Here is an 18,153-nt window from a genome sequence, read left to right as displayed (position 1 = left end):
TTTCCCAGGCGTCTATCATTGCATAAAATAGAACAATACGGTAATCGTACCTCCTTGCCATCGTTGTCGATTTTCTTATTCTAGCTAATTCCAAGTCTTCTCGAAACATCTACACTCTGCTTCTACGAACTGCCCAACTGTTTCTATCTCAGCTCACTCATCGGTTATCCTTGGATAGTAGATACTATTACATGTCATATCAAAGAATGGAAATGTCACCCTTTCTTGAAGGATGACCTATTCACTGTCATTTCTGTCCTCTGTGTATTTAACACTCCTTGTGATATTTTATCCGTATGCCAGCCCAGTTCCTCAAACGAGATTGTATCCAACTAGAGAACCTCGATGATAACCAGCATACAGGGACTCTGTTCGGAAACAATTTCAAATCGCGTAAATTCCATACAAAAGAGTGACTTAAGCAAGATTGAGTTGAGTGAAATCGTCAGCAGAGACAAAGTTCGGTTTCACCCATTAATAAAGATAGGAAGAGCAAGATGGCTCGTTTACTTTTTTTTGGTGTTCATCTACATTCGAAATGGACTTGCTTGTCTGCCTAGATCTAGACTTATTTTCCAAGGTCCACGGTACTATGTAAAAGCAAATAGATGTCACTTGTGTTGTCAATCTGTTTAGGGAAAGATGTCATATTATTGAACATCTCCCTGTCTTTCGTACAAGAAGAAAGATGCCACTGATAACGAAAAGACATAGTATCGATCGCAGAATGCAACCTTTGCCGCACACTTAAAATTCTTCTATCTCGGCGCAACATATGATCGGTTTTTGCGGTCAGAAGGTAGTAGGGCGAAACTTGGATCGGTAGCCACGATGGAACATAAACCTGGGATATGCCTTCTGAATCAATTAAAACCATGTGCACGCAGTAGGTTTCCTAATCAGTTAAAAAATGAAACCTTCTGCTACCGGCTTTGGAAACATAAGCGGAAAGCTAGGCACTCTGCGTTTCCGGGGCAAATTTCGAAATATTAACCTCATTAACGTTCACGACTCTATAGAGGAGACTTCAGAATCGAAGAAAGATGGGGCAGTAGAACAGACCTTCGAAGCCTGTCCTAGGTATTATATCGAAACCATACTTGGACCAAGCCGGTATTCTGACGGTACGTTGGCTCCTACAGTTTACATAAAAACGCCAATGATAACGGAATGTGGATTATTCAGTTAACATTATGGTTGCTATAAGCACCTGATTTGGATGGAAAGCGGTCCACAAACAAACGTGGCTTTTCCAAACGGATCATTTTCAACCAAATTGAACACGTCTTGATTGAATACCATCACCTCTTAACCTTGATGAATATCAAAATATATAGGGGGCCAATATAGACCCTGATAATTATTTCGTAGACCCAATGGACCGGGCTCGAAATCCAACACCGCCTAAAATCCCTTCTGACAATCAGATGAGAGTGAATACTGAAGCATTCAGGACACATCCCTCCGTAACACCTATAAGGGGAAAAATAGATGCAACAATAACCGCAGTCAATAGAGGTCTTGGTGATGAAGCATCAACAAATGATCTTCAGAACCGGCTAAAAAATGTTATCATTGATACTGCTACAAATATATAATACTTGGCTCCCGTTGCAAAAAAAGTGACTGGTTCCACGATAAATGTAAGGCAGCAATGGCATAGCATACGCAGAGACCTCTCATAAACTTCGTCGAGTGGAGAAGCGACTTCGCAGCCAAAAAAAAAACAACCTTAGGAGAACCAACAAGTCTGCGAGCTTCAGAAGAATAGGCAGGCGCCGAAGTTTTACCAACAAGTCGGCAAGATGAACTCTCATAAACCCCGATGCTCATCCTGCCGAGACAAAGAGGGAAATATGATTTCCGATCGTGTGGGTATATTGGAGCGATGGGTTGATTTCTTTGATGAACTGCTCAATAACCTAAATATTGGCGAGTTGGAGTTTCTACCAACGATGGAATTACAGTCGAATTGGTTAAATATAGAGGCGACCATCTACGCTAAGCGGTTTATCAACAAATTCTCAAGGTGTGGGACAGCGAAACAATGCCTGACGAATGACGACGAGGTATTATCTGTCCTATACATAAAAAGGGGGATACCACGCAGTGCAACAATTTTAGAGGGAACGTTTTGCGGAGTACATCGACATTCTCCGCGATTTTGTTAGGCCAGATAAACTCATATGTCCTGAATATCATTGGTCTGTACCGACCCGACCAAACGGATAACACTGATTCTGACCAATGTGCGAGGTCAGATCAAGGCAGCAGGATCACTCTCGAGACCACTCAACATCAACGAGACCGTTGATAATTTCTCCTATCTAGGTTCGAAAATTGCAACCGGTGATAGCTACGAGGATGAAATCCACGCAGGGCTGCTTGCAGCCAACATAGCTTAAGCTTTTCGCTCGAACTATCTCATCATAGAGTTGAAGTTCTTATCGTGCCAGAAAATGATCTTGGTAGTCCTCATGTATCCCTCAGAGACTTGGGTTCTTAGCAAGAAAAATTGCGAACTATTGGCCAAGTTCGAGAGAAGAATCCCCTGAAGAATTTTTGGCCCTCTACATGAGGATGGACGATTCCGCAGCCTATTTAACGACGAAATTTATGAGCGATACCATGACCGTCTGGTTATGGATAAAATCCGGCTCAATAGGTTGAGGTGGGTGGGTCACTTAATCTAGGTGGGCGAGGATAATCCACCTTGGAAAATCTATAAGAGCAATTCTACGATGGAAAAAAAAGGAAAAGAAGATGTGGCAGACCCTGCCTGAGATGGAGCGATGGCGTAGGCCAGGACGCCAGACAGCTTTTAGGGATATTGAATTGGTGGATCTCGGTGCAACCGGGTTGTCTTAAATTCCTTACTAAGGCAGGCCTAGACCGGAACGCCCTCCTGTGCAGAGCATTGCCTCATGACCCCATCCATAAGATTTTACAAAAAGCTAACGCAATAGGATCAAAAGTCTACACCAGTTTCCTTACTGTCGATTAAGTTTTTGAGCTGGCCTTTGGCGCATTCCAGAATAATTTGAATTATTATCCTTGTCGAGGTAGGGCTTTTCACTCTAAAGGCGGGTACTCTCTTCCGGTATTTTAACTACTCTACATACTTCAACCGCAGGATTGGACTCCCTTTGAAAATGCTTATCGTAATGCAGCGTAATAGAAAAAATTCTACGAGTATAGCCTTTATCGAAAGTCCCATTCCAAAGCGGTTATTCAAGACTAAACTTTTATGAATGTTTGCTCCGGATTTTACCACCTGAAGGCCAATATAAATGCCAAGCATATGCTTGGTATATATCCACATTACCTTCAATAGAAGGCGCCAATAGGCGTCTTCCTTTTCATACTTCCGGCCTTTCATTGGCAGTGCAATGGCCCCCAAAGAGAAATTTATCAAAGTTTCCGCTTTCTCTTATCTTTGTCACTCGTCACTTAGATAGGTCTGAAGGCATGATAAGCACCGGATTTCAAATCTTGCACAAATGCTCTAGATTTATCTAATGCCAAAAATGGTCAACTAATTTCTTCATGGAAAGTAAGTCGGCTCCTGACGTTCATATGGTCTTGTCTGGCTTCAAAAAACTTTTGATTGGAATATTATGTCAGTTAATTTCTCAGGATATTTTTCATATGAATTCTTATTGTTTCCACCTTGTTAAGGTGTAGGAAGCACTGGGCGTTAATTTAACCGGAAAACCTATTAATAAGCACGTTTTCATCTTGTAATTTCTACTGTCTGTAATCACCGTCTGGACGACTGAGGTTAAAGTTATTTCTAAAAGACATCTCTGAGAAAGATTTCTCATTATCTATACAGCTACGACAAATATTGTAAATTATTCTAAGAACTGTGTATATTTAGATAAAATAATAATCTTATCTACCGACCGGCGCTCCATTGTGATACACAAATAGTTTATAATAGAAAGAGCAAAGATGAAGTAGTTGTCAGTTGGTCAGTATCAATGTCTGGAATAATTCATACTTTCATACTGTGTGCATATCTTTCACGTAGTTAGATATCTACCTTTGGCAAACATTTCAGATTTTGCTAGTGCTATCACTTACAAAAACAGCCAATCTAAAATTCTACTACTAAAGGTCATTTTGACATCTATTTAAGTTTCCAGTAAGATCACATCCAGTTTCTAAGGCCGTTCTCTAGCTTATTTAGACGATAACTTGTATCTGAAGATTAATTTGAGACAAATGGATAAGCTCGTTGAAATCCCTTTGCAAGGTTTAATCGATTTGCGTGAAATTTATAAACGGGAATGGCCTAAAGAGGATATCGGCTTCTACGTGCTCACAAATTTTATAAATTGGTTAGAAAAGAAATTGTTTGTTGAAAATTTCCACGCCTACAGCCTGAACGGGGACTACAGCGATGGAACCTTTGTGATATTGGTAAGTTTCCGCGAAATTTTCACAAAAGCATGTATACTTCTGTGAGGTGTTAGTAGTGATAATACTAATTGAATGAAAATAGTTACGAAAAGTATCTGTCATTCCATGTAACAGTAAATCGAGTTTTTCTTGTAGTATATGACGAAATTATTTGGTCATACATTAAATAAAGATACAAGCCGTTTGAGGAGGGCGCTATGTCTTCTGGATTTGGATGGAACAAGTTACTACCGATATTATTATAACGATCAGGATAGGTCTGCAGTGTGGAGTTTTATAAAAGAGAAACAAATTGTTACTCGCAACGAATGGGAGTTCATATGGTACTATCTGACACCGGAAATAGGATCTAAAATTATTGTTCCGCCGTAAGGATAATTTCTGATGGCATACAAATGTAGTCAACCGAAAAATGATTGATATGATTTGTTTCCAGATTGCCGAAAGGGTTTGTAGCTGAAACTATCCGTGAGGTTGATCTGCCCGAAGTAAATGAAGCTTGGCTGTTCCGATATCCTAAGTCCATAGACAGATTGAAATGGTTAATTCGATACAATGAAAATATTGGATTATATACGGAAAGCGGAGAACTAGCAGCTTGGGTATTAAGGTAAATTATTCAGGTGGATATCTTACTCATATTTTACAGTCGATGAATGAGGTTGGTATCGGTTGCTCAGATTACAGAATTTTCATTTTGTTCAGAATGAAATGTTAATCGAAATGACGCTGATATCATTTTCACACTGACGCCCTGAAATCGAGAAGATAGCATCTAAATTTCCAAAACATACTCCTAACATTGCAATATTTTTAAATGTAATTGTTACTGCCTCCTATTTATATGATGTCCCCAATTTGGCTGCGTTTTATGAAATTTTTAATAGCTGTAGCGTTTTTCTGAGAGACTGACGACGATGACCAACTGGAAACATAGATCTCTAATTTGACCAACGATTGAAAGCAGGTCGCATATGAGCTGGCACATTCCGTCACCTTAGTACACCAGAGAGACATCTTATGAAGACGGCTCTAAGACTATTATTTAGCCACATCATCATCATCAACGGCGCAACAACCGGTCTAGGCCTGCCTTAATAAGGAACTCCAGACACCCCGCTTTTGCGCCGAAGTCCACCAATTCGATATCCCTAAAAGCTGTTTGACGTCCTACGCCATCGCTCCATCTTAGGCAGGGTCTGCCTCGTCTTCTTTTTCTACCATAGATATTGCCCTTACAGACTTTCCGGGTGGGATCATCGTCATCCATACGGATTAAGTGACCCACCCACCGTAACCTATTGAGCCGGATTTTATCCACAACCGCACGGTCATGGTATCGCTCAGAGATTTCGTCATTGTGTAGGCTACGGAATCGTCCATCCTCATGTAGGTGGCCAAAAATTCTTCGGAGGATTCTTCTCTCGAACGCGGCCAAGAGTTCGCAATTTTTCTTGCTAAGAACCCAAGTTTCCGAGGAATACATGAGGACTGGCAAGATCATAGTCTTGTACAGTAAGAGCTTTGACCCTATGGTGAGACGTTTCGAGCGGAACAGTCTTTGTAAGCTGAAGTAGGCTCTGTTGGCTGACAACAACCGTGCGCGGATTTCATCATCGTAGCTGTTATCGATTGTGATTTTCGGCCCTAGATAGGAGAAATTATCAACGGTCTCAAAGTTGTAGTCTCCTATCTTTATTCTTCCCGTTTGACCAGTGCGATTTGATGTTGTTAGTTAGTTGGTTTTTGGTGCTGACGTTGCCAACATATACTTTGTCTTGCCTTCATTGATGTGTAGCCCAAGATCTCGCCCCAATGGCCGCCTGCGCGATCTGGATGAAGGCAGTTTGTACGTCTCGGGTCGTTCTTCTCATGATGTCGATAATGTCAGCATAGGTCAGTAGTTGGGTGGACTTAAAGAGGATCGTACCTCTTGCATATACCTCAGCATCACGCATCACTTTCTCGAGGGCCAGGTTAAAGAGGACGCATGATAGGGCATCTCTTTGTCGTAGACCGTTGTTGATGTCGAATAGTCATGAGAGTGATCCTGCTGCTCAGTCTAGTCAGTCTTATTAATTTCGTCGGGATACCGAATTCTCTCATGGCCGTGTACAGTTTTACCCTGGCTATGCTATCATACGCGGCTTTAAAGTCCATGAACAGATGGTGCAACTGTTGTCCATATTCCAACAGTTTTTCCATCGCTTGCCGCAGAGAGAAAATCAGGTACTTCCAACAACCATTTCGTGTGACCCTGCTAATTGAATAATCCGCAGTCCGTTATCATTTGTTTTTTCGTGTAAGCTATAGGAGCCAACGTATCGCCTGAAAACGGGCTCCTTCCCTACTTGGCTGTTAAAATTCCCAAGTATGATTTTGATATCATATCTGGGACAGGCTTCGAGGGTTCGTTCTACTGCTTCGTAAAAGATATCCTTCTCCGACTCTACAGTCTCCTCTGTAGGGGCGTGAACGTTAATGAGGCTTATATTTCTAAACTTGCCTCGCAAGCGCAGAGTGCATAGCCGTTCGCTAATGTTTTCAAAGCCGATAACAGTAGGTTTCATTTTATGGCTGACTAAGAAACCTACTCCGAGCACATGGTTTACTGGATGACCGCTATAATATATGGTGTAGTGGCTCTTCTCCAGGAAACCGGTCCCTGTCCATCGCATCTCTTGCAACGCTGTTATATCAGCCATATATTGGGACAGGGTATCCGCTAGCTGCTCGTCAACTTCATCTCTGTACAGGGAGCGCACGTTCCATGAGAAAATGCGCAAATCGTTATTCCGTGTTCGTTGCCGGGTCCGTCGTTTTTAAATCCGTTCTGTCCGAGGCTCCTGTTGTGGCTTCGTAACAAGTTGTTTTCCATGTAGGGTTGTCAGCCCTACCCAACCCCCCCCCCTTCCCCTGGAGGACCAGTTGGTGCAATTTGTCCCGTTTTTATGTGCGGGAGACTCCCCTTCATCCTTCTCCGTCCGCAGCTTTTCGTTAAGAAAGAGCTCCCAGCGGTCACCACGTGGAGGTGGAGATAGGGTTTGGTAGTAGAGCTGTTGGTGTTGGTTCAGCAGGCATTTCCCAGGTTTTATGCTCCATCGTGGGTATCAATCCACGTTTCGCCCTGGGGCCTATACTACTACTACTAGCCACATCCATAACGATAATTTTTGTAAGGATGCAAATACATTCAAAGTTATGGCACTATTAAGTTGTTGAGAAGAACTCCTGAATATTGTCTGACCCTGGCTACGAACTCAAACGTTTATAAGAATGTGGATCAGTTCATGTTTACTTTCCCTGGTTGCAGCGATGCAATCGGAATTAATTAAACTTTTCAAAAGTAACTGCATATGTATCGCGTTCGCCGGTTCCTACAACTAGAACGGAAAATACTACCATAAATTCTTTTGCAAAAAAACGGAAATTTACAGCGATTGCCTGTTGGGGACTCCTCTGTTCCAGTCGAAAACAGGAGAGGAAACTAGTAGTGGTAGAGGGAAGAGCTTCGCGAAGAGTCTTGTGACCAAAAACTAGATCAGATAGCAACGCGGCAGCCGCGTAGGATGGCCTTGTTTGAAAAAAACTTGGATGGCTCATTAAATTGGTGGATTTTCATTCTGGCGCCCAATGTGGGACCATATATTCGTTAGGTTCCGGTTATTTGAAGCTGTGCGAGATTGAATCAATCCGGCTGCCGACTTTGTTTTGCTGTATCGGATAAAGACACATGAGTTCGTCAACTTTGTTCCCATCTAAGCTCCTTGTGCACTTGTCTTCATTTCCTTATTTTCACTTTACAAGCCTTTTCACCTGAAGCAAATGTTCCTATTCCTCATTCCTCATAGAGTTAAAGCCTATCTCAAGACCTTGTCATTTTTGTATTCGCCTTGGGAATAATCGTTTCAAAGGTGATTTACGGTCCTTTCCGGCTATACACTCAAACATATTAGCATCCGTCTGCTCTCCTTTCTGTCCGTCTGTCTGTCGGTCAGTCACAGGCACTTTTCCCAGAAACGACTATATCGATTGAAGCGAAATTTGGTGGGAAATTGGAAACTTTGAACGCCTACACATGCAGTGAGTTGTATGAGTTTAAGGGGGCTCTCATACATGCAAAAGGGGGTGTAGATTTTTTTTTCACCGGATATAGTCATATTGGATATCAAAAAAGATCTCGATAAGTACGATACTATCCGAAGCCAGTTTTAGTTCTGATATTTGTTGGAAAGCTGGGGAGTGTAGGGCTGGATGTGGGTGGATAGATTCTCAAAAACTACCCAACGCCAAAAATCTGAAAAAAATTCAGCCTGCCTCTAAAGGACGTCGGTATCCCGAATTACTGATACCGAGGGACAACATGACAACGAGGTTTCACTTCGATAAGAAGTTTGAAACACGTTGGAGTAACAAGGCAAACTGGGAGAGCGTGGCTGCGACATACGGCTTAAACCAGCAACTGATTACTTGGTACACTGACGGATCCCTCACAGCAGAGGGAGCGGGTGCCGGTGTCATTGGTCCAAGGAAAATGTACTTTGAGCCAATGGGCAGGTACACTAGCATATTCCAGGCGGAAATTTACGCCATAGACAAATGTGCCTCCTTTAATCTGCAAAGGAACTACAGGGGGCAGAACATAACTATTCTCACCGATAGCCAAGCAGCGATCAAGACACTTAGGTCCAACCAGGTGAACTCTAAACTGGTATGGGAATGCTTTGAGAGATTGAATACACTCGGCTCGTCCAACAAGGTCTGGATACTTTGGGCTCCAGGCCATGCTGGGCTGGAAGGCAATGAGGCAGCGGATGAACTAGCCAAGAAGGGAGCAGGGATGCCTTTACACGGGCCAGAACCCTTCTGTGGAATCGGAAACGGTTTCATGGCTATGAATCTAAGAAACGAAGAGAAACGGTTGAGGGAACTATATTGGGCGGGCCTACCAGGGATGGAGCAGTCCAGGGTGCTTATTGGGGGATACGAACCCATGCGCACAAAGGATTGCTTAAACCTCACCAAAAAGAACCTCCGAATCATAGTGGGAATTCTCACTGGTCATTGTCGGCTGAACTATCACCTAGGGAAGCTAGGGATATCTACGGACACTGCCTGCAGGTTCTGTGAGGAAGAGGACGAAACCTCTATGCACGTCCTGGGACAGTGTCCGGCACTTGTGCAAAGTAGGTCGATACACCTGGGAGAACACTTTATACCAGATGCAAAGCTGAAACTTCTGGAAGTGGGGAACATACTAAAGTTCCTAACGGTTACTGGCCTGCTTGAGATACTATGATCAACAGGCACACTATAACCAGTAAAAGGGGCACAATAGTTCTTCAAGGACGCGGTGCGACTTTCCCTTAACAGAATAATAATAAAGGACGTCCAGGACGCAAAATATTTTCAATATCGACGTCTACTCAAATTATGTAAATAGTATATTACTATGTTTTCGGAAAATTGACAAGAACCCCCCCCCCCCTTAACTTTATCTTAAAGTCATAAACATTTCCAATAATATAGACCACAGTATGAAGCTTGATATCCCCAAGTTTGACCACAATCGTACTATTACTGATAAAGTTACAGTAGCTCTAATTTGTTCTTTTCGTGTGAAGTTGGTGCAATCCAAAATACTAAATATTAATATGCATACATATACCTTGGTGGCTATGTACAAATGTTGTTCTTGTTTCTACAATAATACAGCGAAATATATCCATGGACGTTATTGCATGATAGAAATGAAGGAACTCCTGGCACATTGACGAAATTTCTAACTGACTGTCAAGGAGCAACTGAAGCAAAAGCAAGTCTAACTTAGTCCCCTCACTAGAAAGGGGGAAAACATAAGCAGAACTAAACGAGGAGGAGACTGTGGATATTTATCCCCAAAAATTCAACAAAATAAATTCCGCAGCGTCGAAGAGAAGATCAAACAACATTAATTAAAAAGACCTTCGCGACCGGTAATATCAGAAGTTGATGTTTTACCGAGTTTGAAGATCGTAGTAAAGCGTGAGGAGTCAAGCAAGTATTTACCGAATATGCACTGGATTGTTTCTACTTAGGAGCTGACGAGACTGACGGGAGTGAGGCCAGAAACTGACTTCTTCTTCCTCAGTTAATAGTACTGACATTAAGGACTCACCACCGTGATATCCTAATGCATCTACCACTGCTGCTACTAGTGTTAGAAATACTACATCTACTATATTTAACGAGTGAGGGGTCAAAGCGGCGTAGATAGCTGCGTCTGGATTTGTGTTAGATTCAGGAAGACCTTGGAGGATTAAATTTGAAGCAGAGAAGGGAAGGTCTTTCCCGGAAAAATAACCTTTGTCTGGCGCATGGCTTAAAACGTAAAAATTTTAGAAATGATCTTCAAGAAGCAATATATTTTCCTAAGTATCGGTAGTAGTTTGACATTTCGGCGCTCTGATCACGTGTGGCATTCATTTGTTGTATTATGGGAAACTGCTTGAGAGATTCACTAAGCGAGGACAAGCTAATGTAATTCGTGATTTAGATCACCTATCACCGAAACATAGTTTTAAAATGTATAATCCATAATTTATCCAACTGAGAAACAGGCCCAAGTGATTAGATAGGCACACAGGCACAGCGGGATTACTTAACGAATCCTGCTCTACTCGACCAACTGAAAATGAACATCATGAGTTGGGGAGTGGCTCTAGAATCTACATTTAGCCGGGATGTTGAAACACCTCCTATGATGGCCTGCTCCAACTTGAGGTGCCCAATGAACCACATCTGGTGGGAAATGCTGGTGATATGTCGGCAATTGTTATCATACGTTCTTAGAAGGTGTATCAAGTGATAACCCAACGCTACGTCACCTTAATGTGAAAGATAATCAGATGAAATTAGGTCCTGGTTTGCCAGGCGTACATCATCCTCATTCTGCTCGTTTTATACTTATATATACTTTTTCCCGTTGTGTCCTTTGAGTCTTTTATAGACTATAATTGTGTTCTTTTCCAAGTATGCTCTCCATTTTTTCGGTCAAGAGTTCCGGTCTTCGTGTTCCTCATAGCTTCCGTCTTATTCTATTCTGTATGATGTTTTTTCGACAAGTATTTTTCGAAAATGTCTCTACTACATAATTGTGTGTGTTGTGTTTTTTTCGGCTGTCTTTGCCTCTTTTTTACCATCCTATGGATCATCGCGTTATATCCTGAAATTTTCCGGTTTTAATGTGTTTCGAAGTAAGAAGGGAATTCTATTAAGGTTTTGTTCAAAGGCGACTCTCATTGGTACTCCAGATGTCAATTTATAAAATTTATCTCCGCTATGCTATTTACATAGTATGCTGGCTCAAGTCTATATAATGGAGAAGGTTTTGGGGCAACTTACTTTGTACTATCCTGTCTAAAACAAAAATAAAATACTGAGATCAGGGAAAGGGGTGTAATGAACGGCTTATGAATCTCACCATTACATCAGTTAATCGCACTATTCACTTCTCTAACGCACACGTACCACAGATAGGGGGTCCTGGTGCTGAGAAAGATGCCTTCTGGCAACTTATGTTTGTTATTTGTTGTTACCAAGCATTACGAATGTCGAAGGGTCGTGAAACCAAGTTAAAAATATGATAAACAAGGCGGTCTATGTCCCTATTAGGGTCAACAAGCTAGCGGTTCGTCAACCGAGATACTTGGCTTTGGATTGACGAAATCAAGGTCCATGAAAACAAACGCCTCCACCATAAGGTTTTTGACAATAAAACGCTGGCTAATTGGCAACTTTAGCGAACGCTGTTATCCATCTTATCTGTATGATCTATTGGATATTCGTTACATATAGATTTGATCAAAGCCAATATAAACGCAGACAGGATATATGCTGTGTTAATTACAGTAGCGATATTTTGCCTATACATCGGTGAACCGCAGCGAATAGATGGACATTTTGAATATTCAACGGGAGAATTTGCTCAAACTGTCTAAATTTGAAGCAATTCCACCAGTCAGAGAGACTAAAGTTGAAGAAATAATCAAAGGAATGAAATCGGGGAAAGCAGCAGAACCGTATTCGTCACATCGTTCAAATAACCGTGAATCAAACCGAATTTGTCAAGAACTGCGAACTATTGATGTAATATATGATCTGGAGTTACTCATGAAGAAACACCATGAAAAGCATCACCTTGTTTACATTGCACTTCTGGATCTAGCGAAGGTGTTTGACAGTGTATCCCAAAAACTCATCTGGTATGTTCTACCGCGATCAGAAAAGCATAATTCGAAGGGGGGCGGGTATATCAAAACTACTTCGTGTTTCTGTCGGTGTTCATCAAGGTAGCGCCATCTCACCGATCTTCTTCGCTCTGGTTATGGACACAGTTACATGGAACATCCGAAGTCTAGTGCCATTTGCACTACTCTATGCAGATGATGTTTTCCTATCGTCTCATAGCAAAGCTGATCTTGAGTAACTTCCTCAACAGTGGAATGATCACCTCATGCAATGCGGTCTGAGAATGAATGTAAATAAAACTGAGATTCTGACAACCGATCCTAGTGAAACATGCACTATCATTGTCAGTGCCGGTCACCAGCCCAGAATAGAGCGATCTTAATATCGGTTCAATGCTATCAGCCAATGGTAAATTGCATTGTGAAATTGCTTCACGCATCAGCACAAGCTAGGTAAAGTGACGTTCCACAATTAGTGTTCTTTGTGATCCACGGACGTTTCAAACCGAAATTTATCGCATTGTCGTTCCCTCTACGGTTCTGAGTGTTGGTCGACTATAAAAAACAATGGCACGGCACCTCGAGGTAATGGAGACAAAGATGTTAGGCTGAACCAGTCGCATATTATGCCATGGTCACATCCGAAATAAGAATATCCATGTTCGATATGGGGTTACATCGATCATGGATGTAATTCGGACTAATGAAAATCCACTTACCAAGATTGGTGTGAACATCAAAGTCGATGAATAACGACCAAAGTGCTGTCAAAATAGAGATAGACTTGCCATTCCATCGTCATTGGTCGTTTGGCCGAGCAAAATAGCGCAACCGCTTCTGAACGGGGCGAAAGCTGAAGAAGAAAATCTCTGAATTTAAAGTATGACTTACTCACACCTGTTGCGGTTAGCCTCTTATACAACTTCATCCTCCCTCTCTTTTCAACTGTTCCTTAGTGAAGTTTGAACTATTCATTAAAGCTGTGGTGCTTTTATTGATATATTGGGCTTTTCCTGCGACTGAGATCATTACTTCATCATCTTGTATTCCTCCTACTTTGTTCTTAACGGATCTCCTTCTATTTCCACCAAGCGTTTTTTCTCATTCAGAACCCGCCGACAAAAGTATTCTCTTTTTCATTGATTTTCGGGAGGCATTTCATATATCATGGGTAAAGTAGGAATTGACACTTTGATTCAAGATTTTTCTTCGTGTGAATAGTAAACTGGCTTTTTGTTAAATTCATTGTTAATTCTTGTGCTTCTATTTAGGTCTTTTAGGACTTTCAATTTCGGTGATTTGAAACTGCATAGCCTGTCATCCCGGATGTATTCTCTCATTTTTGCTGCACGTATTTGATTCCTGATACGATAGCTGTAGTGATTTGACCTGTCGGGATATTTTACTCTCTGTTTGCATAGTAAAGCCCCCCCAATTGCTCCGTGATAAACTCTTCTTGAGATTTGTTCATGACTGAATTTGCGGTTGATTCCAGGCTAGGTTTATTCGTTGTACTATTGCCTTATTTTTCCGATCTACGGGTCTCCAGTTCTTTCTCCAAGATACTCTCTTTCCTTTTTTTCTCGCAGGTGTATGCCATGTTGTTTTTTCCATATTTCGTTTACTTCGCCTTTCCTCTTAATCTTTTTTGGTTAGCTTCAAGGAGGTAGCGTATGTACTAAATGTGGTCACATGTAGTTTTCTTTCTTAGGCCATCAGGATTTTGGACACTTATCTTAGATTACGCCGTGCACCCCACTGTTGACTGAGGGCATGCAGACATCGGGTGTAGCGGCGCATTCGGGACAGTCTGGAGATTCATCCAATCTGAAGCGATGCAAGTACTTTCTGTATCCACCGTATCCTGTAAGGAAATACGTTAGGTGGTAATTTAATTCTCCATGCTTGCGATCGACCCATCTGTCAATATACGGGACCAGTGTATGAGTCCAGCGGCCCTTTTCGGAATTATCTCACCGTTGCTGTCATCTCCTGTACAGCTCCTTCCTAGTGGATTTGAGGAAGGAAATCCGCAGTCACTTCGGCCGGATTCACCCTCCTTCTCCGGTAGTGTGCTTCATTCGCCAGAAGATCTAAGGAAATCATTCCCGCGATGACACACTACCTCACCTGATACCATTCTATATGGACTACACACCCTCAGCGCGATTGGCCAATATGCTGAACTTACCCTTCTCTGGTTTGTTGTGTTGTTCAGGGCGCACGCCCAGACAGCCGTGTATAGCAGAATGGATTTCACCTCCCTGTGATAAGCAGCCGGCGCCTAGATTTTGGCCCTCCAATATTTGGTATCATCCATGTGAGAGATGAACTAGCCTTTGCTGCCTTTTCGTGAACATAGTCCAGATGCCCCTTCAAGCTCAACTTGGCATCGATCATTATCCCCAGGTATCTAATGATCGATTTTGAAACGACCTCGTGATTACCAATGCCGATTTTGACAGTGTTGTTTTTCCCGCGATTGGTAATAAGGACCGCCTCTGTCGTATCTTCCACCGGGTCCAATTTCACAATTCGAAGCCATGCTTTGATAGCGTGAATGGTTTCACTTGCAGACACATCCTGGTGGTTTTTCGCACCGTTGTCCTCTCTTCGGGTTTATGAACTGTAGGCTGTTCCCCTTTAGTCACAGCTGGACCCAAAATCAAAGAACAACCCGAAATCCTTGACGGCGCAGCTTTCTTTGGCGAGAAGGCTTTTTTCTTCTTGGCCGCTTGCTGGGCATAAAGGGATTCACTTATTCCATCCATACTCCGTCTGCCCGCGCTCTCACCTATCTTGCGTTGAGGTGACGTCACATGCGTTCGCAGTGTGACCCCCTCCGAGTTCGTTTCTTTTCCTTTCCTTACGGGTAAAGTTACCTTCAGTGGTGACCTCCCAAGTTTTGAACTTTTTCGAAAAGGATTTCATTTCCTCTCCACTAAGATCTCTTGTAGCATTAAATGCCAAAGTAGCCAAGCTTCCCACTACTGAGGCACTGCGGTCATTGGATATCGACGGCCGGGAGCCCGCTTGCCCACTCCCAACAACCGCCGATACTGGATTTCCGAAGCTCTGCCCCGCAAAAAACTACCCTTCTCATCCTATTGGTTTGATTTCTGGGTATCCTTCCCATAGTTATTTTTTATCCACGGGTGGGCGTTTACTTTCCACCTACCCGGCCTGCGCATAGTCATGCCCATGCACGCATCAGGAGATATGCCCATAACGCATCCACCGAGCGTTCCCTTATCCGCACGGAGGGATGCGCCTGATGGGAAATTTGGCAATTCCACACAGGCTAGACATTCTTTGTTACAGACCCAACTAGAGGAGGTGTTGGCAAAATTTAACTTTCTAGATGTGTTGATGGCAGCTGGTAAGAGCATTTACCCACATCCCTTTCCATTGTGCGTTGCTCCTAGGTTCATTACAAATAGCATTATTAAGTTGATTTGGATAGATCTGCTCGAAAACTAGATTCATATAGAAACATGATCATGACGTTTTAATTGGGTTGTTTTTTTGAGAATGTCCGCTTTTGAGCCTGTTTTTTTTGTAACCAACTTTAAATCTTAAATCTGTGCCATAAAGTATTAATTGAGGTCTTCCAGTTGATACCCCCTCAACTATGTCTCGCGAAAACAGTCTACCATCTCTTTCCATTGAACTCAACATAAAAGTATTCCATACACTGCGGCGTAGGCAGGATCGTATGTAAAAAAAATTGGGTTTAGGATGAAAATTACCTGAGCCCCTGCAAAATCATATAATCCACCTAATTTTGTTAAAGGTTTTCTTTTGCGGACCATCAAGTGAAATCTACTCCCGGGAGGAATTTCTTTTTTCTCTGTCCCCCTCTCTGTCTCAACGGGGCTGTATAGGCGATTATGGTTCAAACATCCCTACTAAATATATTTACACATTTTCAAAATGCCACCAACTGGGTGAAACTTTCATCCCCATCTTCCTCTCTTTAGGAACAAGAGAGGATATTTTCATTATTCGCCATTCGAATTATTGTATAAAATTAACAAGGCTATTTATAGCAGATATTTTTACTTTACTTTAAATTTAGGTACGAATTTGGAGCCGTAGCAATGTTGCATGTGAAGGACGATTTTAGAAGACAAGGGCTTGGGATGTATCTGGCAAAAGCTATTTCGAAAAAAATCGCAGATGCTGGTGGATATGCAAGCGGTACTATCAAGGAAGAAAATGAAGTTTCAAATAGAATTTTTGAATCCATTGGATATGAAAAGAATGGGATCATGTATTGTATTGAAATATTACCATCCAGCCCAATATCCGATGGAAATAATTAAATGTGTCGTATTTTTTCAAATATGAATAAAGTAATGATTGCTTGAATGTTCGGACTTATTTTTTTGTTTGACTAATAATTAAAAAAATATTTTGTAGCGCAATGGATTATTTAGATTCTCGGAAAACGAGTAGTATCAAATTGACCAATTTACCGATAACTATCTTTTGAAAAGGCTGAACTAAAACCAGAATTCCGCATTTTTTATTGATTTGAAGCACTTGAAGGATTCAAGCTCCTGTATTTTATTTTTTTTGATCTCCTGCTTTTGACTCTTTAGAATCTTGCTTATGAGTCTATTACCACTTGATTTATAAAATGGATCATTTTCACTAATTTGCCAAATAAATACAAAATTCTTCTAACCTCAACAATCTGCAAGGAGTATCCACCTGCCAAACGAATCAAATTCAAATCAGAATACCTTCTTTTGAGTTTCACGATAAGTATTGAAATTATTATCTTCGGATTGAGAAGTGAATACATTTGCTATAAGTCCAATCCGAGGACGCTACGGCCGGGGGAGTAGAGTGCCAGCCAGTCGTCACGGGTGTTGGTATTCGTTCCATTGATGCAAGCCTGGGGGTCAGATGACATTATTTCTGCTCTAGCAATAGAGCAAATGGATGCCCTGAGTTAGTCAATTAACTGGCGGGATGTGAAGGTGATATATACTGCACTCAAACCAGGGAAATCCACCAACATGGGCGCACAAAGTTTCCGACAGGTCAGACTTCCTTTCTACAAAAGGGACTGGAAAGACTAGTAGATCTGTTCATAAGGGAAACCTACATCCCTAGGTGACCACTTCACTGAAGACGACATGCCTACCAGGTTAATTTATGATGACACCACAACATGAACTTTCAACAACAATTGAAAAGGTCATATCCGAAAATGAATACTCCTTAGGCGTATTCTTGAACATCGAAAGTGCGTTCCATTACGCCTCATTCGAGGTGATTTGTGACGCGGCAAGACAGAAAGGATGGAATCGATCCGCTCTTCATCAGAAAGATCCTTCACATGCTTGAGCATAGAAAAATCGATATACTGGTCGGCCAGAAGTCTAGTGAGGCAGGATGTCTGAGGGGCTGCTCACAAGGAGGGGTTCTTCTGTCTTTGCACAAGAATTTGCGGCCCATCTATCCGTAATAACTACCGGCAAGTTTGCGG

General features: G+C 42.0%; 1 protein-coding gene across 1 annotated transcript; it reads left to right on the top strand.

Annotated features, from left to right (window-relative positions):
* Positions 1-3,979: 3,979 nt before the first annotated feature.
* LOC119654651 lies at positions 3,980-17,025 on the top strand. The gene is made up of 4 exons (XM_038060139.1): positions 3,980-4,425; positions 4,561-4,793; positions 4,862-5,035; positions 16,732-17,025. The coding sequence occupies exons 1-4, from the start codon at positions 4,228-4,230 to the stop codon at positions 16,976-16,978; spliced, it is 852 nt and encodes a 283-aa protein (XP_037916067.1). The 5' UTR covers positions 3,980-4,227; the 3' UTR covers positions 16,979-17,025.
* The last annotated feature ends 1,128 nt before the right edge of the window (positions 17,026-18,153 follow it).

The sequence above is a fragment of the Hermetia illucens genome, chromosome 4 (assembly GCF_905115235.1).
Source record: "Hermetia illucens chromosome 4, iHerIll2.2.curated.20191125, whole genome shotgun sequence".
Classification (NCBI taxonomy): domain Eukaryota; kingdom Metazoa; phylum Arthropoda; class Insecta; order Diptera; family Stratiomyidae; genus Hermetia; species Hermetia illucens.
The sequence above is the reverse complement of the archived record's forward strand: the minus strand, read 5'-3'. Positions and strand labels throughout refer to the sequence as shown.

Coding starts and splice junctions, on each gene's coding strand:
- LOC119654651 (XM_038060139.1), top strand. CDS start 4,228: ATGGATAAGCTCGTTGAAATCCCTTTGCAAGGTTTAATCGATTTGCGT. Junction 4,426..4,560: donor ATGGAACCTTTGTGATATTG/GTAAGTTTCCGC, acceptor TTTTTCTTGTAG/TATATGACGAAATTATTTGG. Junction 5,036..16,731: donor CTAGCAGCTTGGGTATTAAG/GTAAATTATTCA, acceptor CTTTAAATTTAG/GTACGAATTTGGAGCCGTAG.